At 41.0% G+C, this 23,064-nt stretch overlaps 1 protein-coding gene across 4 annotated transcripts in view; it reads right to left on the bottom strand.

Annotated features, from left to right (window-relative positions):
- Nucleotides 1-4,286: 4,286 nt before the first annotated feature.
- IFT88 (intraflagellar transport 88) overlaps nucleotides 4,287-23,064 on the bottom strand; it is a 52,778-nt gene continuing 34,000 nt past the window's right edge. For 3 of the 4 annotated variants that reach the window (XM_064171623.1, XM_064171634.1, XM_064171644.1), the window contains exons 23-26: nucleotides 20,016-20,122; nucleotides 12,450-12,510; nucleotides 5,188-5,283; nucleotides 4,287-4,553 (exon numbers count right to left, since the gene is read on the bottom strand). In XM_064171623.1, coding sequence (XP_064027693.1) covers nucleotides 4,432-4,553; nucleotides 5,188-5,283; nucleotides 12,450-12,510; nucleotides 20,016-20,122 — 386 coding nt within the window. In that variant the 3' untranslated portion in view covers nucleotides 4,287-4,431. Of the gene's footprint in view, nucleotides 4,554-5,187; nucleotides 5,284-6,491; nucleotides 6,932-10,263; nucleotides 10,331-12,449; nucleotides 12,511-20,015; nucleotides 20,123-23,064 lie in introns of those variants that run through there. The other variant, XM_064171654.1, reaches the window with a different exon arrangement.

The raw sequence follows: 23,064 nt of genomic DNA, 5'->3' as shown, positions 1-23,064 counted from the left end.
GCATGGAGATGAGGTGGACTCTCTTCAGGCCCACTGAACTGAACCTCGGGTGGGACCCACCGGGCCGCGACACTAGACCGAGGCAGAGACAGGATGTTTTTGGCCCAGTTAGAGCCAGCGTGTCAGTGCTGATGAGAGAAAATGTGAGGATTTACAGCTGAAACCAGCAAAACTCTGCCTATGTAACTGCAGCAGAGGAAGTGACTTCTGCAGTCCAGACTCTTTCAGTCACTTTGGAGCAAGTGGCGCCCTGCCTTGCAGGAGTTCAGTACCTCCAACGTGCCCAGCTCCAGATAGCGTCTCCTGAGTTGATGAACTGGAGGGGCTCCGAGCTGTCCGTACGAGGCCTCATCCACACGTTCTTCCTGTCGAGGTAGATTGATTAAATCAGAGTGCAACGTGACTCCCCGCTGACTAGAAAGGAAGCCTACTTAAGAAAGTGAGAAACTTGCATCACACATATCTAGATGAGCTTGAGAGGAATCTCACCTCTAATGACTTCTCCATTTGTTCTGTGCTGGTTTTCCAGTACTTCTGACAGACACATAATGCAATATCATCAGGTCTCTGGCACAACCCACACAAATAAGCATCTCTAATATTCTGTGTCATAAAAGATTTGGTTCATTGGAATGATTTGCATTAAAAACAGCCTTTAGAATTTCTCACTTGAGTATTTGGTGCACAACGATTAACCACCTATTCAGGCTCCCTTCACGGGGGTGAGGGGCCTGGAACACAAACCCTGTGGGGAGAGGCTGAGGGAGCTGGGGTTTCTTAGCCTGGAGAAGAGGAGGCTCAGGGGAGACCTCATTGCTGTCTACAACTGCCTGAAGGGAGGCTGTAGCAAGGTGGGGGGTGGTCTCTTCTCCCAGACAACCAGCAACAGAACAAGGGGGCACAGTCTTAAGTGGTGCCAGGGAAGGTATAGGCTGGATGTTAGGAGGAAGTTCTTCACAGGGAGAGTGATTTGCCACTGGAATGGACTGCCCAGGGAGGTGGTGGAGGCGCTTTGCTTTAAAATCAATGAGTTACAGTGTCTTTAGAGAAGAATGTTCGGGATGAAACATGGAATGTGTGAATGCTTTGACACTGCACATGCTTGTTTAGAAATAAATAGGTAATCATTTATATTTGGCTATTTATACTGCTAAGATATTCATCACCAGGTTAACAGCTAGCATGTTCACAACCTATGCTCTACAAGGCTATTCAACGGATTTTTTTTCCCACCTACTTTGGAATCAGCAACAGGCAAAGACGACTGTGAAGGAAATTAAGAAGACAAATGTCTCTTTCAGGGGATGGAATGGCTGTGATTACTTTCCACCTTTTCTAGAAATGAAGACTGTTTTGCACAACCAAACCTGACTAAATGTTTCTGCTTGAATTTCTAGGATGAAGGTAGAATCATTCAACTTGTGCTTTCCAATCCTGTGGTTTCTGATACCTGTCACAGGGCTGAGTACATTCTGCATGGTAGCAGAGAACACAAGTCATACTGCTCTTGACCTAAACACCAGACAGGCCATGTCCAGAATGGGCATCAATGTAGCACAATAATAATGTATAACTCAGCCAACTACTTCAGGCAGAGCATTCCACTGTCATGGCCATGCTTCAAGGACTCAGCTTCCTGAATCATGGAGGTGTGTTCACCTACCAATAGGCCAAGGCCCTCCACAACATGCTAACATACCACTTTGGACATGCACACAGCTTCTTTCCCATGAGCAGATTGATTATATTAGCCTGCATCACTCTCCACCTGCAGCAGAACGCATGTCAGGTGGGATGTCAGATCTAGTGTTTCTTCACACAAAACACACACAGCAGAAGGAGGACGTTACAGATACTCATGAAAAATTATTCCTGGCCCAGAGTAATTTTTAGGTCACTCAAAGGAGTTGTCTGGGAGATTGCTGATAGTCATGGGCCAAAACTATACTGAGGAGTCTGCTACTGGTCTTATGGTATGGGAGATTACACATCACCTCCTCTGTTCTGGGCCTGCCCTGGCAGTGTTGCACTTCTAGTAGAGACACAGCTGTAATTAACATCATTTTGAAGAAGACAAACCTGAGCTAAATAATTTTGTCTGTCAACAGGGCTTATTATAGAATTCCAGTTCCAGAAGTTCCTGGGAGTCTGTGGAGGAGAAGAACAAAAGCACAATTCTGTTTGTAAAACACAGAATTTTACATAGTGTACAGTTCAAACCAAGAAACTGCTGCTGATCAAAATCTCTCCGATGTCTGTAAGAGTGTTTCCACAGACTAAGTTCTGAATCATATCCTCAAGTGATTAGTAATTCATATCACTTTATTTGGGACACATCTACACAACTACCATGTTTGATAAAATACTCTTCTACTCCCTGTTACAAGACCACAATGAGATCTCATCTGTCTTCTGCTTTGCACGGTGTCACAGGTTTATCTGTGTTTCCTGCCATGGTTCCAAATACTTTCTCCCACTATGATTATTCAGATACCTCATTCCACTGCACTGACCAAAGCACATGTAAGAGAAAGCTAGGTCCCAGCTGTGGCCATAAGGTTAAATCATCTGCCTGAGCCCTTTTCTGAGAATTGTTCAACTCGACTTTCCATTTCTCCTTGACTTTCACTGAAAATATTAAAAATATACATTGTTGTACTGAGTGTCAGTCATAGAGTCTGCAGCGAAACTGAGGATTCACCAGGAACAAAGGAGGCAGCAGATTTCTGTATTTGTCATTGTAAAAGACACAAAGGTTTACTCAGCTGAGTTGAAGAGTCAAAGAGCCAAAAACTGCTCTGGTTTGTCGTGCTAGTACTGCAGTGTGGCATCCAAGTTCTTTAGCCATCTATTCTTAACCTTCCTGTCCCTACCTGCAGCAGATGAGATAATTTTTTTTTTATCCTTCCTGTCTTGCTGCTAAGAAAGAACTGCTGCACAGGAAAGACTTGCAGAAATAAAACAGGCAGCATCCACTTTCTTCTCATGCTCTATTCCATCCACTGGAAGGATCAGGCCCACAGCTTATGGTGTTTTTTCTTCATTGGTGATCTCCTCAGGATGTTCCATAAACCAAACTTGATGTGCTTTGCTCACACTCCCAGGCAGAAGCTGCTGCAGTCCTAGACCAACTGTAGCAGCAGTATCATGGGAAACACAAGTTCTACACAAAGCAGTTCACTAACGGTGCCATAAACTCACAGGACTTCATTCCTACAATTGTGCCACTACAGAAGTATTTCTGACCACTTACAAATACATCCTATGAAATCAGTCAGATGCTTGTAAAACATGAAAAGAGTATTTGATGAAGACACAAAGAGAACTTTGCAGCATCATTATCTGGGAAACAGTCTGAGCACCAACACCAAGAATGAGCATTGGAAGTTGTAGATGATATCTCCTTGCATTTCCCAGCATAGTAACTGAAGTCTAACTATTAAACCAACTCAGGCCAATGTTTTAAACAGAAGTCTCTGGCACCTCACTGTACTAGTTTTTCAAGTATTTATTAGGAAAGTCTGAGCAGCTGATTTATGTAACTTTTCACAGATAAAAATACTAATCAGGAACCCCACTTCCCTATCTAACATGTCTCAGTGACTTCAGATCAAACTTGTTCAGTTCATAAGCAAAATGACAATTTCTGTAACTAACATCTTCGCACATGCTCAACCCAGGCTACAGAAAGCTACCTCTGTGTAGTGACTGCCACAACCCCCAACACCAGATTTAAAAGCTGAAATCTAATTAACTAAAGGGAACAAACTAGACTAAACCCTGCCCACTGACTACTTGAAATAAAAAAAACCCCAACCAACCAAAACAAAATTCCTCATCTTTGCAGCTGCAAAAGTATCTAGGAGATTACCAAGAGATGCAAAATGTGCCTAGTTCAGCTAAGCAAGGACTGAAGTTAAGATGCCTTCCTCAGTATCGGTGCTAAGTGTTTTGCAGAATTGGAGTCTTAAAGATGACCAAGTTACATTGAACTTTTTCAGAAAGGAACTTCACAGATATTAAATAAATTCTAGCATTGGATGAAGGCTGTGTGACTTCCAACACTGCAAGACTGCTTGACGTACTTTGCATTGAAGGGTGAGATGGTGACATTTTAGAGGCTGCTGTGTTTCCTCATCATTGGATACATCTACAAAAGAAAAACCATTATGCATTGGATATATCTCACAATGAGTTTGAATTATCATAGAAGTTTTATCTATGAGCAAAATAACCTCAGGTTTTTGTTTGTTTGTTTTTTAATCAATTACAGAAGACACTGCAACTTGAAATCCACATTTTTAATGTAACATACCATATAATCAAAATATTTCACATATATTTTATCAAAATCAACTACAAAATCATCATGGATTAAAGTTCTTCTGCTAAAACCTTTCAAAGGATATAAAATTCTGAGTAGATGATATGCTATTCTGGAAGCAAATCCTCTCCTAGTTCCTCATCAGCAAAGTCATCTTCCTCGGGTCTTTTTCTTGCTGCAGTTTTTGGTCTTTCTGCTTGTGGGCCAAGCGGATCTATGTAGGAGGCATCTAGAGTTTAAATAAACACATTTGAAATAGTTACCTTCAAGCATTTTAGTTTTGTTTCAAAACACAATCAAACACAAGAGTGGGTTTTAGCATTACATATCTGTAAGGTGTCTTTGGAATGCAGATCACAGCATACGAACAAGAAAACACATTCAGGAACTAAGGCATACCACAAGAGCAAATTACCTGAGTGCTATGGGTAGAAGCTTTCTTTGAAGAACAAATTTATCTTTATTTTATCACCATTATTAAGTGTGAAAAAGACTTTGGAAAAGCATTAAAGCATCAGCATTTTATAAAACACCACATTCCACGTGAATCTGTGTTTTCAAACTCCCTGGAAAGTTCAGTCTCAGTGAAGAACTTAAAACTGCAGAACCACAAGAACTGACTAAAGGATGTAGCTCACAGATATCAAAAACAGTAAGTACTTACATGGACAGATTTCTTAATATTTACAATTACCTTAGAGTGAGCTCTGAACAATGAAGCTGAAGTCATTCAGTCATTCTTCACATTTATTTCATGAAGAAAATGGTTTCCCAATTGTCCAATTTTACCTGCTCTGACAATAACATCTTTTCCCCATCTACCCTCTCTTTGAGAATAAAAAGGTATTAAGATGCCCACTTGCCTATTTCTTTGCTGCTGCTACTTTCATAGGGTTCACTTGTTGCAGGGAAAGCTTTTAGTTTGGCACTCAGCTTTTCCCCTCTGGCACCAACACTATCTGGGGGGAAGAAAAAAAAAAATTGAAGACAAACAACATGCTGTTATGTTCTGTGTACTCATGATACAAGACAACATAAATTCACCTACTATCTGTCCAAGATAAATTCAGCTACTATCTGTCAAGCACAAATTAAGCTACTATTGGATTTGGATTAAACCATCTTTTCTTGATGGATAGAGTAGTCATTTTTAATAGTGGTCATTAAAACACAATGGACACTGTGTCCACACGTGTGGTTTAGTTAAAAAAACCCCAAACATCTATATATCTCCTTATTTACTTTGGAGTAAACACATTAAAATATTTCTTACTTCAAATGTTGACATTTCAGTTGCTTATAAATTGCACTCACATTTGGGAGTTAAAATAAGCATAAGACTCAACACTGCCACAATGTATATGGACATTTCATAGATGTCTGTCTGATCCACCTGCTGAATGCTGTCAAGATTAAATACAACACTAACTCTGCTTTTAATTAGAAGAGTGTGTTTAATATGTGCTGTCTGCATGGCATGCAGGCACAGTTCATGTACACAGACCACGCTGGCCCAGCACCTCGCTGTAAACACTGTGCTGGCAGCTCAGTTTGCAGTGGGGCCCCAAGGAATGTGTCAGCTCTGAGGGCTTCCTCGTGCCCGGCCAACGTCAGACTCATGTTCTCTTGCCACAGCAGTATTCCAGACCCTTCAGATATTCCGTTCAGCCCCGAGTCTCTTTTTCACATTCAGGGCAAGCTTTTCAACCTCATCTGCTAAAACCAATTTTTATGTCATTTTTTTTTCTCGTGGGAGAAAACATTTGCTGTTTGGCTTAGTATGTTTACAAGGCAGGATACGCCGTGCAGCCAAATCCAAATGTGCCCATTTACAACATGAAACAGTGCTGTGATTAAAAGTCATCCATCTGCGAGGAGAAAAAATGGGGTTCATTCAGCAAACATTCATTGCAAGATCTGGACTTGGCGACACATGTTTGTTTCTTCTTTACTCTAAATATTCTTTTTATAAACATTGCTACTATTAAAATAATCAAAAGCTTCCACAAAGAAGGCAAAGCTTGCTTTCTTTATAAATACTACTGCGGATTTCAGTTTACTCAGCCTTCAACTGGAAGACAAAGTCTCTGCTCCAGGAAAGACTGAATACATACAGCCACATGTCAAACAGTTGATATGCTTACAAGACACAGATTACAGCTGAAACTTCAAAGCAAGGAAAATCTATTTTAATGTACATTGATCCTCCCCTTGGATCAATTTTCAGACAGGTTTCATTGGAAGAAGTGAATGCCTAAAGAAGAATGTGAAGAAACTGAAAGAAATCAATGGGTTTGGCTGGGAGTCTCAATAAATGGGCTGTGAAATTACAAAAAGGCCTCCTCTGGATTTCAGTGAGCTTTGCACAGGCCTGCAAAAGAAGGAGGTGTGTGCTGAGCTTCAAAGATGATGCAGATGAAAACATTTTGAGGACAGAAAAAAAGCAGGAGTAGGTGTAAGGAGTTAAGTTTGTTTTCTTCATGTTTGCCTCAACAATGTTTGTCCCAAGGTATTTTGACGCCACTGTCCCAGGAAGATAGCTGCTTATCCACAAGACCACAAGCTCTGTGATTATAGCAGCTGATATCCACACAAGGCCACAGGTTCCTAGTTCAAGAAGGTAAGGTTATTAGATAATTACACAGCAAATAAAACCATCCCACAACAATTGTAATTAATGAGGCATCAGCAGGCACACAAACACTAGAAAATATAAGGGATCATGAAATCCTGGCTGCAGAGCAAAAAGATAATCTCTTGCCTCTGTCGTGGTCAAGGTTATCTGCTTGTAGCCCTAACATGTATAATATACTTCCATATGAGCTGGTTAAAGGTGCCTGAATATGAGATGTTTGTTTGGGATGGACAAACCCGTTTCTCTGCTGACACTGTCACAGATTAAATGAAAAGGGGAAAAGAGAGAATGCAAAGTGCAAAGCTTTTCATCTTCTCAATTCAACATTGCTTCTTTAGGCACTTGTCCAAGACTGCATGGCTCCTCTTACACAGCACAACTCCCCTCTCAGCCCAGTACAAAACTCCTCATTCAGAGAGCAGGGCAAACAGAGACCAAGTAAACACTGCTATGGTAATGTGCTCCTTAAAGTCACACTTTCCCTTATCTGTGAAAGGCACTATGCTACTGAACAGTAAAAATCTCTTAGGATAGTAAAAACCACAGTGTCCTGACTTCCAAATTCTGGATGTTACTATCACATCTCTGCAAAGCACACACACCCCAAAAAAAAAAGCCAACAGGAAGACAACAAAAGCTTACTGGAAAGGAAATCTTTGAGAACTACCTAGACTCAGGTGTACTGTTAGTTCCCTCCTTTTTTAAATTGAAAAGAAGAATTTCAAATGAGTGTACCAATGTCACGTGCTTCCAACATGAATCCATAAGATTGGGAATCGAATCTAATAATTGTGGAGAGAAGAAAATTTAATTTTGTTTATAATGTGAATGAACAAAGGTCTTCAAATTTGGGTAGGCATTTTAGATTTAACACTTATGCTTCTCCCAAGACAAGAGCAGACTTTAACTGACATTGATAGAGATATTGGTTTTCTTGGTCTCCTTTTATTCCATTCTGTCTACCATCCCTGCATATTATCATAGAATCAACCAGGTTGGAAAAGACCTCCAAGATCATCCAGTCCAACCCATCCCCCGGCCCTATCCAGTCAACCAGACCATGGCACTAAGTGCCTCAGCCAGGCTCTTCTTGAAGACCTCAAGGGATGGTGCCTCCACCACCTCCCTGGGCAGCCCATTCCAATGGGAAATCACTCTCTCTGTGAAGAACTTCCTCCTAACATCCAGCCTATACCTTCCTTAGCACCACTTGAGACTGTGTCCCCTTTGTTCTGTTGCTGGTTGCCTGGGAGAAGAGGCCAACCCCCACCTGGCTACAGCCTCCCTTCAGGTAGTTGTAGACAGCGATGAGGTCCCCCCTGAGCCTCCTCTTCTCTAAGCTAAACAACCCCAGCTCCCTCAGCCTCTCCTCATAGGGTTTGTGTTCCAGGCCTTTCACCAGCTTTGTTGCCCTTCTCTGGACACGTTCCAGCACCTCATTATATCCTTCAAATTATGCTTTGGTGCATTATCTTCTGTTTTAATTTGTATTTTATATCAATATTTACATTTACAGGTTCCTATGTAGTGCATACCCCGACCCAGCTACTGGATTAAGGAAAGCCTGTTGATATTGTCTACCTAGACTTCCAAAAAGCCTTTGACACTGTTCCCCACAGAATTCTCATGGACAAACTTACCGCTCGTGGCTTGGACAAGCACAGCTCTGCTGGACAAAAGGACCTAAAGAGTAGTGGTCAATGGAGTTAAATTCAGCTGGTGCCTGTCAAAAGTGGTGTTCCCCAAGGCTCAGTGTTGGGACCACTTCTGTTTAACATCTTTATTGATGACCTTGATGAAGACACCGAATGTATTACCAGTTAGTTTGCAGATGACAGCAAGTTGGGTGGAAGTGTTGATCTGCAGGAGGGAAGGGAGGCTCTACAGAGGGGCTTGGATAGATTGGCTCGATGGGCCAGTGTTAATGGCATGAGCTTCAACAAGGCCAAATGCCAGGTCCTGCACTTGGGCCACACCAACCCCAAGCAACACCACAGGCTTGGGGAAGTGTGGCTGGAAAGCTGCCTGGCAGAAAGGGACCTAGGGGTAGTAATAGACAACTCAATATGAGCAAGCAGTGTGCCCAGGTGGCAAAGAAAGCCAAGGGCATCCTGGCTTGTATCAGAAATGCTGTGCTCAGCAGGGACAGGGAGGTGATTGTCACCTTGTACTTTGCTTTGGTGACGCCACACCTCAAGTACTGTGTTCAGTTTTGGGCACCTCGATACAAGAGGGATGTGGAGGTGTTGGAGCGAGTGCAGAGGAGGGCAGCAAAGCTGGTGAAGGGCCTGGAGAATAAATCTTACAAAGAACAACTGAAGGAACTGGGGCTGTTTAGTCTGAAAAAGAGAAGGCTGAGGGGAGACCTCCATCGCTGTCTACAGCTACCTGAAAGGATGTTTTGGGGAGGTTGGTGCCGGTCTATTCTCACAGGTAAATAGAACAAGAGGCAATAGCCTCAAACCACAACTGGGTGGGTTTAGACTAGACATTAGGAAACTTTTTCACAGCAAGAGTGGTCAGGCATTGGAATGGGCTGCCCAGGGAGGTGGTTGAGTCACTGATCCTGGATGTTGTCTGGATGTGGTGTTTGAGGGTGAACTTTGCAGAGTAGGCGTAACAGTTGGACTTGGTGATCCTGGGGGTCTTCTCCAAACAGAATGTTTCTGTGATTCTGTGACTTAAGTTTTCTTTCCTCTTATCTTCCTCTTTAAAAGCAACTTTAGATATATTTCCCAAAATAAGGAACCATGCACTATTAATGCTGCTAATATATTTATATTAGGAACAAAATACTTGTGGAAAAAGTAGTCAGTTAGGAATGTCAGCAAATATGGGGACAGTGAGCTGGTAAGAGCAAAGAAATAAAGTATGCATCACACCTGAAATATTTGGAATACATACTTCATTTAGCTAGTAAATACTAAACTAAGGAGGATTCTGTGCTTCCTTGGGTTCAAGTAATGGTGGCAGATCTCTCATCACAGTGTAAGGAAATTATTCCATTTGGTCTTGGCAACACCACTGAAAAAGACTAATCTTAACAAATATTTCTTGAGGTTTTGGTGGTTTTGTTCAAGTGTACCAAGATTCTGTGAATAATGCTGAACATTGGACAAAATTGGTATTCAGGTTTCTTTGAGTCACCCTCAGCAAACAGCAGATAAACTACAACATAAAACATCTGTTGCTTTAAGCGTGCAGTTTCTTCACTGATAAGGCTCCCCAGAGTCAACATTACCAGCTGAAAAATGTGTAATGGGTTTGACTCCTTCTAAAAATACATTCAAGAGGTACATCTCACCTCAACTTTTAATCAGGAATCCCAGCAGAAAATTAACTCCAGGCTCAGTACAGGACCTTCTTTGTACCTACAATGGTTTTGCAGAATTATTTCCCAAAAGACTGGATCTTTGACGCTCAGTCTGTAGGAGACTTCTCAAAAATGCTTTTATACAGACTTGCTCCCAAGCTCTGGGTTTTAATATTCTTTCATGAATCTGACATAATACCTTAAGCAACAAATTAAGAAGTATTGATAGGACAAACTCAAGGCCTTATGCTTATCTTCTTATCCTCTTTATGTTAGCAGCCTAAATGTTTGCATTTGCTCTTTGTTCATTACTTTTGATTGCAAGCTCTAGTACTTCCAAGGCATTACCAAATGACTCATTTGTCCAGCTTTGGAAGGGAGGGGAAGGGATTCTTCTTTTAACAATAATATAGAGACAACTTTACATAGATGCTTCTGTCTCTTAAAGAAGTACTGACAAGCTGGTAGTTTGGGGGATGATTAATGTTGCCTTAGGCATCTTTCCAGCGTGATCATTACTTATGTACTCTTGCTATATTACTGTTTCACTCTCTCCTGATAACACATCCCCTTTTTCACTAGTGAGGTTAGGGGATAATTACAAAATATAGCTGTAAGAAAAGAGACCTTTTGTGCCACTTGCCTGTATGCCTAATGTAATGTTCTGCACCATTCTAAATACCCTTTGCCTGCTGCCAGTGTTACTCTTCACTTCTACTTACTATAAGCCACTCTGTGACAGGAAACAGGGATCAATACTGTTTTATGCTCTGTTCAGCTGGCATCTCTAGCTGGCTGCCTGATCACAGGATTTATGTAACAACACAGAGTCCAGAAATATTTTCATCCCTTTCTGTTACCAAAACAAGGTATTTCACCCCAAGAATTTCTTTGGCTTGAGACCCTGAACAAGTAAAATTCAATCCTAGGTGAATGGTGGTTTTTCTACATAGAAAGAAATTATTTAAAATCTCCTCTATTGAAATAACTGTGCAGAAAAAGCAATGAGATCTTTCTTGTGCATCCAGCATTCATTCTTAACCCTCAGAGAACACAGGAAACCTGTCACAGCATTCTAAGATCATCTTAAGATTACATCAGTGATTTCCAGGACTTTTGATGATGTGAAAGACTTGGATAAATGTAGTAAAGAATCTGCTATATAGGTGGAGAAGCAAAATTACCAAGTAAGATAAAAAGTTCCATTCCTCTTACAGAGAAAGAACTTATGAGACAGAAGCAAGAATTTATGGGGATTTTTTTTTATGAGATCAGCTGATACTAAGATAAATCAAAATCAGAAGACAAAGATACTATTCCCTTTTTGAGTCCAAATAAAATTGGGGTGTTTGTTTGCTTTTTTCCTAGAGAGTCAAAGTAGCCAAGAGTCTGCCAGCTTCCTTAGAGCAGTAGACAGGAACAGATAGGTTTAAGATTACTAACATGTCATAGATTTAGTAACAGGAGGGAAAAATCATTAGTCTGCATACTGCAAAACTATCTAGTGCAGAAGAGACATAGCAGGCCAGTTTCCAGACTTACATTGCTAGAGTTTAACACTGATGAAGTCAGCACTGTAAATCTATGTCTGCAGGAAGACTTAGTAGTTGGAGAGCAAGTTTTCTGCTGTGCAAGACTAGCACTTCTCCTATACTGGGAAGTGGGGAAGAAGGAGCTCAAAGATGGTATGGGTGTCTTCTCCTCAACACAGAGCTGGCTGCACAAAATAGCCTCTTGAAGCTTGTAACAAACATCTAATGCAACTGACTGGATAGTGGGCACAAAAATACCTTTCCTCCATAATAAAGACACAATGAATATGTGTTCTTTGTGATTTACATGTTCTAATAAATTATTTCTTACAGCAAATATTCCCAAAGGTAATGGGATAAAAATGTTCAAGTCCACACTACCGAAAACAAGAAAACAAATTATCCTTAGAGATATACTTAAAGCACAAATCTTATACCAACCATGCTACCAACCAGTTGAGGTTTTATACAGCAATGAGATAATCAAGAAGTATGAAACAAAATTTGTGATGTACTTGCATATTACTCAAGGTATATTTGTTTGCACCTGGAAATGTAAAGAAGTTTTGCAAACACCTTAAGAAAAACTCTTTTCTTCAGGATCCTGACAAATCTAGTATTTAAGTAGAGGTGTTAAGTACTTACCACCACCAGCACTTCCTTCTCTGTGGCTGCGTGCACTGCCATCTCTGCCAGATTTAATGCGCTGGAGAACAATGAAAAACGTTTGAAATGAACAGGGAAAAGATCCCTCATTTAGTAATACATTTTAGAGATCATTATTGAAAAGTCAGCTTAGCAGCAGAAGAACTTTATAGGCTTACTATACTGTAACTAATAAACCTTTTGTCCTGGATTAACACAGCCCACTCTCAAAAAAAACCCCACACAGGTGGTTTTTCAGAGCACAAAATTGTCCTTGAAATCAGTGTTAAATTCAGTGTTTACATAGTATTTTTAAAAAGGAGTTCTATGAAATTCAAACAGAATACCTCAATAAATTGTTTTTCCCCAGATGAAATTTATACTAAGAATGTGCATAAAAATAGTTCACATGTACTTTGTAAGTACAGCTGAAAAAACAGGCAACATAGCCCTTCTTCCAAGAGTTCAAAGTAGCCTCGGCCTATTAACCTCTTGTAAATCCCACAAGCCTTTTATTATTTAAAGGTTCAAGGTGGGGGAAGGAGGAAAATCTATAAAAAGAACTATTCACCCCATGGATCTTAAAGTTTGAACACTTGGCACAGCACTGCACTTCACAGCAAAATTTAATTTGTTGTTGAGTGTTAAATGCAAGATAAAGGTGAAGGTAAACACTTTAAAAGCTGTGTTTAGAAAGTCAGCTGTCTTGTACTGAGGAAGGTACCATAAACATCTTCCAGCTGTGTGGGTTTTTCCAGTGTTACTTGAAAACTTTTAACAGTTTATGGAAGTAATACCTCTATATCACATGGCAGACTTGGACTCTTCTAGTAGAACACCAAATTTCTCATGCATGTATCTTGTAAAGTCCAAGAAAGCACATCATGGTGAAGGATCATAGAATCATGAAGGTTGGAAGAGACTTTTAAGACCATCAAGTCCAACCGTAACCCAGCTACCATGACTATTAAACTATACCCTGAAGCACCACATCTACATGCTTCTTGAACACCTCCAGGGATGGAAATTCCACCACCTTCCTGAGCAGCCTGTTCTAACATCTCACCACTCTTTCAGTAAAGAAACTTTTACTAACATCCAACCTAACCTTCCCCTGGCACAACTTAAGCCAATTTCCTCTCATCCTATCACTAGTCACTTGTGAGAAGATGATGTGCAGGTAACAAAAACTTGGTATTTAAAGCACTGACCTGTTAATAGTCTCTGCATCTTACTTCTAAATAAGAATTGAAGAACTGATAAAACACATGTGCACACTACTTAACCATGTATTTAGGTCTATTACAGTAGCTTCTTCACTCATTTTTCACCAGAAAAGTACCATGGAGTCTGGCAATGTTGGAATGACACAGAGGAGGTGAACGGCATCCTGGCCTGCATCAGGAACAGTGTGGCCAGTAGGACGAGGGAGGTTATTCTTCCCCTGTGCTCAGCACTGGTCAGGCCACACCTTGAGTACTGCGTCCAGTTCTGGGCCCCTCAATTCAAGAGAGATGTTGAGGTGCTGGAACGTGTCCAGAGAAGGGCAACAAAGCTGGTGAAAGGCCTGGAACACAAACCCTATGAGGAGAGGCTGAGGGAGCTGGGGTTGTTTAGCCTGGAGAAGAGGAGGCTTAGGGGGGACCTCATTGCTGTCTACAACTACCTGAAGGGAGGCTGTAGCCAGGTGGGGGTTGGTCTCTTCTCCCAGGCAACCAGCAACAGAACAAGGGGACACAGTCTCAAGTTGTGCCAGGGTAGGTATAGGCTGGATGTTAGGAGGAAGTTCTTGCCAGAGAGAGTGATTTGCCATTGGAATGGGCTGCACAGGGAGGTGGTGGAGTCACCGTCCCTGGAGGTGTTCAAGAAAAGCCTGGATGAGGCACTCAGTGCCATGGTCTAATTGACTGGATAGGGCTGGGTGCTAGGTTGGACTGGATGATCTTCGAGGTCTCTTCCAACCTGGTTGATTCTATGATAAGATTCATGCCAATGCGAAAAAGGAAGAACCCTTAAAATTCATAGGAATCAGACACATAAACAGTGAGCCTAGCATGAAACCAGGACTAGTCTTGGAGAAATCCAGTCTATGACCAGAATTTTTCATACTTTATTTATTTTGGAAAATCCTCAAGTTTAAAATATGTTCTCTGAATTTTGGATTAAATATCCTATTCACAGTCCCGTGAAGCAGCACCTATCAGTCCTTCAGGAAGCAAGTTCAGCCTCTCCAAATGCTGAGTTACTGACACATCTGCCAGTGGAAGCTGTTTCTGACAGAGGGAAGAGGTCCCTATGTGATAGTGCCTTTGTGGCATTTACATCCTAGGAATTTACTCCCCAAATACTATAGAAGTATTACAGCTTAAGCATATGACTAATTCCTGTCACGTTCCAAGTAAGTAGTTTATAAGTCATCCCATACCAAAAGCAGATATTTAAAATAGGTCTAGTGATTTCCACCCTAAAAATGCCTATTTCTCTCCCATGACTGCAAAAGACATTTAGGATGATTAGTCCAGATGTAGATGCCTGAAGGTAAAGGCAGTAAAGTCCCTGCCCGTGTTTGTGCCTATCATCACTGCTTCACACCACACTCAATCAGTCCCTCATTTTCAGCCATTAAGCTCACTTAACGGAAATAAATAGTAATGTGTGTATAGATCAGCTCCAGGGTTGTGTGAACTTTAACACTATTACTTGTCTTTCTTAAACCAGAACATGAAAGCTGAGGATTCATGCAGAAAAGCAAAACCAACAAAAACATGTGAAGGTTACGGTAAAAATCCAATGCTGCGAGAGGCTGGGAGAAAAACTTCTACAAGGAATGAACCCCACAGATGTTCCAAGATTCTTGGCTGGAAGTATTTAACAACTTGTCCACATTTGAAAACCAAGTATGTCTGAAAGTTAAAGAAGTACTCCAGAGTATTTCTTTTGGTATAAACTCCACGAGTATGTACTTCCTCTGGAAAAAAAACAATGCCAGAAGAGCAAATTTTGATACATTTCTACAGAAAGACAAAGTCTGTATGTAGACTTTGAAACACAGGCATAGTGCACAAGCATTTGTCTGACTTCTCTTTACTGGGTGCAACTGAGAAATCATGGGTTAGTCTGAAACTGGGAGCGGGAATTGAACTATAGCTGGTATTGCTAACTGAAACCAGTGGTCCTATTGAAAACTTAGGTGGTGAAATATTAACATTTGGTAATTTTAGAATGTGAAAGAATAGTTTATGACTATATGTTCATGGATGACAGAAGGAATTTATTAGGACACAAATAGCTAGTAATTTCCAAAGCCATATGGTAGACATAAGACTAAGAAACCACACACACACAAACCAGCCAAGCCAACAGCCAAGATTTACAAAGCCCCAAACAACAAAAATAAGGGATGAGAACCCAAATGTAATACCAATAGCTGAAAAAAAGAAATGCAGTGCTATTGCTTGCAAGACAGTGCTGATGTTCAGATTCTGTCACAGGACAGCAGCATACTAAACTGTAATGTGTTCTGTAACAGGCAATTTAAAAAAAAAGGTGTTTCTATATAAATACATTAGGAGCAAAACCAGAGCTAAGCACAATCTCTGCCCTTTGTGGGATGAGGCAAGAAACACAGTGACCAAGGATAATGAAAAGGCTGAGATAATTCATTCCTTCTTTGCTTTGGGTTTTAGTAGTAAGATTGGTTGTCTTCTGGATAACCAACTCCCATAATCCAAAGTGAAATCACTCAGATACACACAGATCTATGGGATCAGAAGGAATCCACTCAGAATTATGGAGGGAGTTGGCAGAAGGGTTCAACAGGTTGCTTTCAATGATTTACATACCAGAAGGAGCAGAAACCAGCCACCATGTTCTAAAAAGAATGTACCAGGAACTGCGGGGGCAAAAGTTAGCTGCCACTCAGATACTTAAACTGGAAGCATGGGCAGGAAGTTGACTGACCCATTGTTGGTAGTGGGTTTGAGAGGATGGTTTTGTTAAACCTAGAGCATTTCAGTTTTCTCTGTTTACAAGAAAATTAGTTTACTTTAAACTACAATAGGCTTATTTGAATTTACAACCAGTTTTGCTTTCTGGGCAACCCTATAGGAAGTACGTGGAACAGAATGCCCAGAGAACCTGCAGATATTTAATCAGTAGACGAATTCAATGTCGGGTTGAGTAGGGCTTTGAGAAACCTCATCCAGTGCAAGGTATTCCTTGCCTATAGCAGAAGCATGAACTAGATGATCTTTAAAGGTTGTTTCCAACCCAAACCACCCTATAATTCTGCTTTGCAAGGTTGACTTTGTGATAGGATAAAGATCACTGGACTCTTTAAAGAGAAATACTGAAATGTAATATATAGAATGAGCTTTCCACATCATGGTTGAATTATGATCACTATTAAAGTCTGAACAGTCTAAACTAACTATGCAATGGTTGATGCTTTGTGCTATCATGCATCTGTACTGGTTTCCATTGACATCTCTGTCATTTGGACAAGACCCTGAACAACTTAGTCACAATGAAAAAAAAAATCATAATTTAAGCACAATTTCTATGTTACTAACAGCTTAAATAAATTAGATGATTTAAACTTTTTAAAACATTTGACTGTAGCTTTTTCCCCACCAGAATGCACAGAAGTATGTTGAGGAAAGATCTTGCTTCCAACATGAAATAAACAGGAAAAACAAATGTGACAATCTTTACTTTCCCCCCCTCACCTCTCCCCCACTCTCTCCAACTGTAAAATCATAGAATCATAGAATCAACCGGGTTGGAAGAGACCTCCAAGATCATCCAGTCCAACCTATCACCCGTCCCTATCCAATCAACTAGACCAAATAATCCAATTTTCACAGAATCATAGAAAGTCCTGGGTTTAAAAGGGGCATCTAGAGGTCATCTAGTCCAACCCTCCTGCAGTAAGCAGGGACACTTCTAACTAGATCCTGCTCAGAGTACCATCAAGATCTTGAATATCTCCAGAGATGGGGTGTCCACCATCTCCCTAGGTAACCTGTTTGAGTGTTCTACCACCCTCACAGTAAAAAGTTTCATCCTAATGTTCAATCTAAATCTACTCCTCTTTAGTTTAAAACTATTGCCCCTTGTCCTCGTGCTACATGCCTTTGTAAACAGTCTTTCTCCATCTTTCTTGTAGGCACCCTTCAGGTCTCCCTGAAGACACTTCTCCTTTTTGAGTGGTTCACCTCTGAGCACTCCTGAATGAAGCACTGAGGTGCTGGAAGTTATTGCGAAGAACTATGTATAGCACTGATGTTGAATTGATATTCCCTAGAAAGCAGGCAAAGCCTTTTTAACACACTGCCAAGAGATCTCTCAATTAGTAGTCTTGCAGGATAGGGATTATTATATCTGGTTATCTGTTTTGCTTACTTTTGTGGAAGACCAAAATAGCCCCAGCTCTGCTAGAGCTGGGAGCAGCACAGGAAAAGAACAAGGTGCATACATTTGTTTATGCATGGCCCTGTTTTCCCAAATAGGGGTAAAGCAAGCCCCTGGCTTCACCTCCTATGGTCAGTTTCAGCAAAGTGCCATTTTGATTGGCTAATTTCTGTGGCCAAATGAAGCCATCAGGACTCAGGCAATTGATAAAATACAGTCAGATGTTGTAAACTCTCATTCACTTTGCCATGCTGCCATGCTTAAAACCAGATTTGCTGTGTACCTGAAAACTTTGATGCTTCAAGCTGGTCCACCTGGAAAGTTTGCTGTGCCTCACTTTACCAGGGAGAGGCAGTAAGTGTCTTCATGCAGTAGGGAAGAATCATTGCCAAAAGCTGCCTGAAACTCATGGCCAGCCTCAGCATGAATTGAAAGTGGCAAGCTGCTCCTACCTGGAGAGCTGTCTTACAAGGACCTCACCACAGCCTACATGGTGAGAGAGAGCAGCTTACAGCCATGCAACAAGACACTGTGGTTGCCTGCACATCTGCAAACCTCCACGGGGAGTCCAGAGCCCTGAAAAGGACACTGTCTGCCTGAGAAGGGACCAAGACCAGGTCAGAGGATATACAAGCCCCAACATCCTGCCAGAGTCCCGGGGAAACTCCAAAAGTCTCCAGCGGGTATAACAGTAACAACAGCAACTTTCCAAGTGTTTTGGGTACTGTCTGGAATTATAATGCAGCCCCAGAAATCCGGAGATATCAGTTTGTCAGCAAATATTCTAAAAAGCCTCTTGGTAATGAAAGCTTTCTGCTTTAGTTGTGTTTACTCTGCTCTGTATTGTGCCTTCTGTTTCGGCAGAAGGGAGCCTCTCGAGTCCCCCTAGAGGGCAAATGGCAATAGTGCACCACAAGAATCTCCAAAAGCTCTAATTAATGTTTAAACTGCCTGTTCCTTGTGTAAATACCCACAACAGTGCATTCATACCTTATAAATAAGTTTTCTGGTGAGAACTAATGGTAATAAATAATTTTCATACCGGTGTTACTATTTTTGCCTGGTTATTAATATTAATGATAATAATTCATATTACCACTCTTATTGATACCATTATGGGGAGACATGAAGGAATATCAGAATCACTACATTTGTGGACTGCTTTCTTTTGTCCATTTCCCCAAGTGTTTTACTGAAAATCCAAACAAATATATTTCAAGTGGCCCCCTAGAGTAAGATCATAGCATAAATTTGGAATCCTTTGACCAGTGTTTTCCTTTTTGAGTTTCATTTTTCACTTATCCTACTGTACATGGGCATATGCTGACTCTCTGAAGTAAAAGTGAACTAAGAACACAATTACACGTTATCTGACATTAAAAGGGTGCCATTTAAGTATTACTAGGATCAGAGTAAATGAGATAACATTTAGCATGTCCTAACGTAGCTTTGAGGCTCTTCAGTATAAAGGAAGATCAAGTTTGAACTCTGCTGCTCAACAGCAGGGGTAATGCTTTTCAAACAGGAAGCTGATTTTTAATTTGAAAACATGACCACAGGAACAGCAAGAAAATGATGCATGTGTGCATGCTCACATACATACACACACTCACTCCCCTGAACAGAAGACAGATACCTTTCACAGCCTGTAGCTTTGCCATTAAGGCTCTTTTCAGTTTACAAATTGGCACCAACAAGAATAATTTACTTCTGCCTGTGCAATCTGTCAATACTGCAGCTTTGTAAATAGCAAAAAAGTTGTAGTACATGGACAAATTCTTGGGCTCCCCTTCTCTCCCTATAGTTGCATTACTACTTGGCTCCTAAATACATTTTATACAATCTGGCAAAGAAGTAGGAAAGACGACATTCCAAGACATTGAATTATGTGGGTGGTTCCAGCATTCCCATCGTGTCCACATAACTCATCTTTCACTAGTATTTAAAGTCACAGAAAGTCCAGTGCTCAAAAACCATTCAGACAGATGTAAGGCTGATTGATAACTTAAACCACAAACACCCCAAATCACAAAACACAGTGTGTATTAGCTTCTAGGTTTGGAAAAGCTTGTGTCTTCAATTACCATAAACACTATTTCAGCCTCACCTATGTACATAGTGATATTGTATAATCAGAGGAACAAACAAGCATACCTGCTCTCTTATTTCTTTTAATTTTTCCACTTTCTTGAGCTTTGTCATATATTCCTGGACTTCTTTCAGCCCCATATCTGTGCAGAGGCGAACTAAAAACCGGAGACCTAACAGAAAAGCAAAACATCATTATAAATGGTTCACAAGCACTGGACAAACTGAATAGAAATAGCTGTACACAAGGTGACTCCAGTCCAGTATCACTATGCAAGTTGTGATATTTTGCCAATATCTCAATGGTTTCTGTGAATCAGTGTCAATATCTGTGAACAGTACAAATACCATTTCTATGTGTGGAAAGTAAGGGTGCACTACCTCATCTGGCTCAGGACTCTTGACATTTGCAACATGCTTTGGAAACTGGGAAGCATAATAATAATGCTAACATATTATTACTGACTGAAGTAGACAGGGGTGGGTTGTGCTAGTCTGAAGCAGGGTAGAATGTTTTGGTGAGAAGAACTAGATCATAGGCTGTGAAAGGAAAACAATGGTGATGTCTACTCCCCTCAGAGTCTTGCTGAAGAAGAAACGAAAACATTGGATAACACTTTTGCCATTTTGTCGCACTCTGCTTTGGGCTTCTGACTGAGCTGCAGCTCCCTAACCTCACCTTCCACTCACCTTTGCTTCTTAACCTCTTGGCCGAACCTCTATTCTTCTTTAGGACTGGGGTAAGGTTGAGAGGGGCAGGGGGAAGGTGCAGGGGTGGTTGAGAGTCCCTCCTGGGGACTCAGGTTTCTGGGAGGGGAGTTGTGTTTCTGTATTACCTTTTACCTTTTCTATTTCTGTCTATAACTGTATATACTGTAAATATCTGCTTGTATATTGTGCTAGCTGCAAATAAATAGCTTCATTTATATTCCCAGAGACGACTGAGACTAGTCTGGGTGATTTCATAGTGTGAGGGGGCGGGTAACACCCAAACCATCACAAGCCACTATCAACAGCACTTTGCTGAAAGCAATTTTACAAATGCCAAGTGAATCAGAACTGTTTGTTTCATCTGGAGTTGTGGTTGATTTTTTAAAGGTTAGTATTTACAGAATTAAAAAAAGATTTAATAAACAAGACATGAAGATTGACTATAACTGTAGGGCAGAACAAAAAGAACCTCTAAAAACAGTCTCCAGAGGTGCTATGCCAAGCCCTGAAAACATTGTTACTAATCCTATGTGTTTGTCAACATCCCTTTGAAGAACTGCTTCTGAAGCAGAAACAAACATTACATGATCCATTATTCTCCTGACTGCTTTCAAAAAAATTGTTGCTTACATTTCCTGCTGTTACTTTTCTGATGGCTTAAGGAACTGAATTTGTTCACTGAGAGATCAGGTAAGCATCAGAACAAGCTAAGGAGGAAGGAAGAGTGAAGAACCACTGTTTCAGTGGCAGAAAACAATTAAATCTATTAAGCTGTCTTGTTTAACTTCTGCAACCTTTTTGTACTTTGTAGAAAATATATTCAGGAAAACATAAACATTCTAAAAGGTTTACCAAGTACTCTTTTCCTCTTAAGTATTCATGACCAACAAAACCATGATATTTTGCTTCTAACTTTGAGAAGTCATAGTAATGAATTTCTCTTGCACAACACAGCTCTATAATTTCTCTTCAAAGAAGCAGTATGTTTGTTAAAGCAGAACAATACAATTTAATGTTCAAGTAGAGTGAATGTTCTTCCCACACAGCGTTTAACAATGTGGGCTTGCTAGTGACAACCTTGTGATCTGGCATTTGTGAGGCATGGTGTGGGACGTAAGAGGATGTTTACTCAATCAGTGACAATCCTTATTTTCTACAAGGGTTTTTAATTTAGAGTACAGGTGTGACTGGCTCTGCAAAATGCCTTACTTCTAAAAGCCATGTTTCCTGCATTTTAGCTTGAAAACCTTTACAGCTTTTCCAGAGACTGGTTGACCAACTACACTTAAAACCCTACAACAAAATCTCCTGTCTACATTCTTCTGGAAGGCATGGCTTTGACGAAACATAACAATAACATTTTCTCACATCTAGAAACATACAGCAGGACTTCCAACTAGAAGAGACTAAAAGTTAAAAATCTGACATATTATCATAAGAAAGACTGAATATACATGTTTATTCAATACATAAAGGTTAGGAAGTATGCATATATATTGCTACCCAGACAGAGTGGGCACCCAGGAGACAACGGGGAGTGGAGGCAGGTCTGTTCCCCTGCCCAGAGGCAGCAGAGCCCTCTCCTGGTCTTCCCGGTCTTCTCAGTCTTACCAGCTGGCCTTGCACAACAGATATGGGGCACTAGAAACAGACTGGGCAGAGGAGGACGGAGGGGAAAGTCCACCTGCTCAGCTGCCCAGCGCATGTCCGCCAGCACCAAGAATTAGGACTAGTGAAAGAAAGAAAAAAGGGAGAGTGATAGTTGTAGGGGATTCTGAGAGGGACAAAGGGACCAATATGTTGGGCAGACCCCTCTCACAGGGAGGTGTGCTGCCTACCTGGAGCCCAGGTTAGGGATGCTGCTAAGAAAATTTCTAGCTTGGTGCGCTCTACGGATTACTACCCATTACTGATCTTTCATGTAGGAGAAGAAGAAATAATGACTGCTAGGCCCAGAACAACAAAAAAAGACTTCAGGGCCTTGGGATGAGTGGTACAAGACTCAGGGGCACAAATCATCTTCTCTTCTACTATTCCAACCGATGGCAGAGACACTGGATTAAGCAGCCATATACAGTCTTTTATTACATGGCTCCATGAATGGTGTCACCACCATAAATTTGGGTTCTTTGACAATGGCATGATCTATATAGCACCACTGTTATTGACACCAAACAGGAGACACCTCTCTCAAAGATGGGAAAAGGGTCTTTGCAGAAGAGATTGCAGGGCCAATTGACAGAGCTTTAAATGGGATGTGAAGGGGGAGGGGGATAAAGTCATCAGGCTTCCATGTGGCAAGGTGTGGGAGGAACACACCAATGTGGGAGCAATGGGGGACAAGTAAGGGCTCTCAATCTGCTGCCCAAAACACAGTGGGGTCAAAATAATGCAGTCAAAATCT

This window comes from Pogoniulus pusillus, chromosome 3 (genome assembly GCF_015220805.1).
Source record: "Pogoniulus pusillus isolate bPogPus1 chromosome 3, bPogPus1.pri, whole genome shotgun sequence".
NCBI classification, from domain to species: Eukaryota; Metazoa; Chordata; class Aves; order Piciformes; family Lybiidae; genus Pogoniulus; species Pogoniulus pusillus.
Note: the sequence above shows the minus strand (reverse complement) of the source record. Positions and strands in the feature narration are given on the sequence as shown.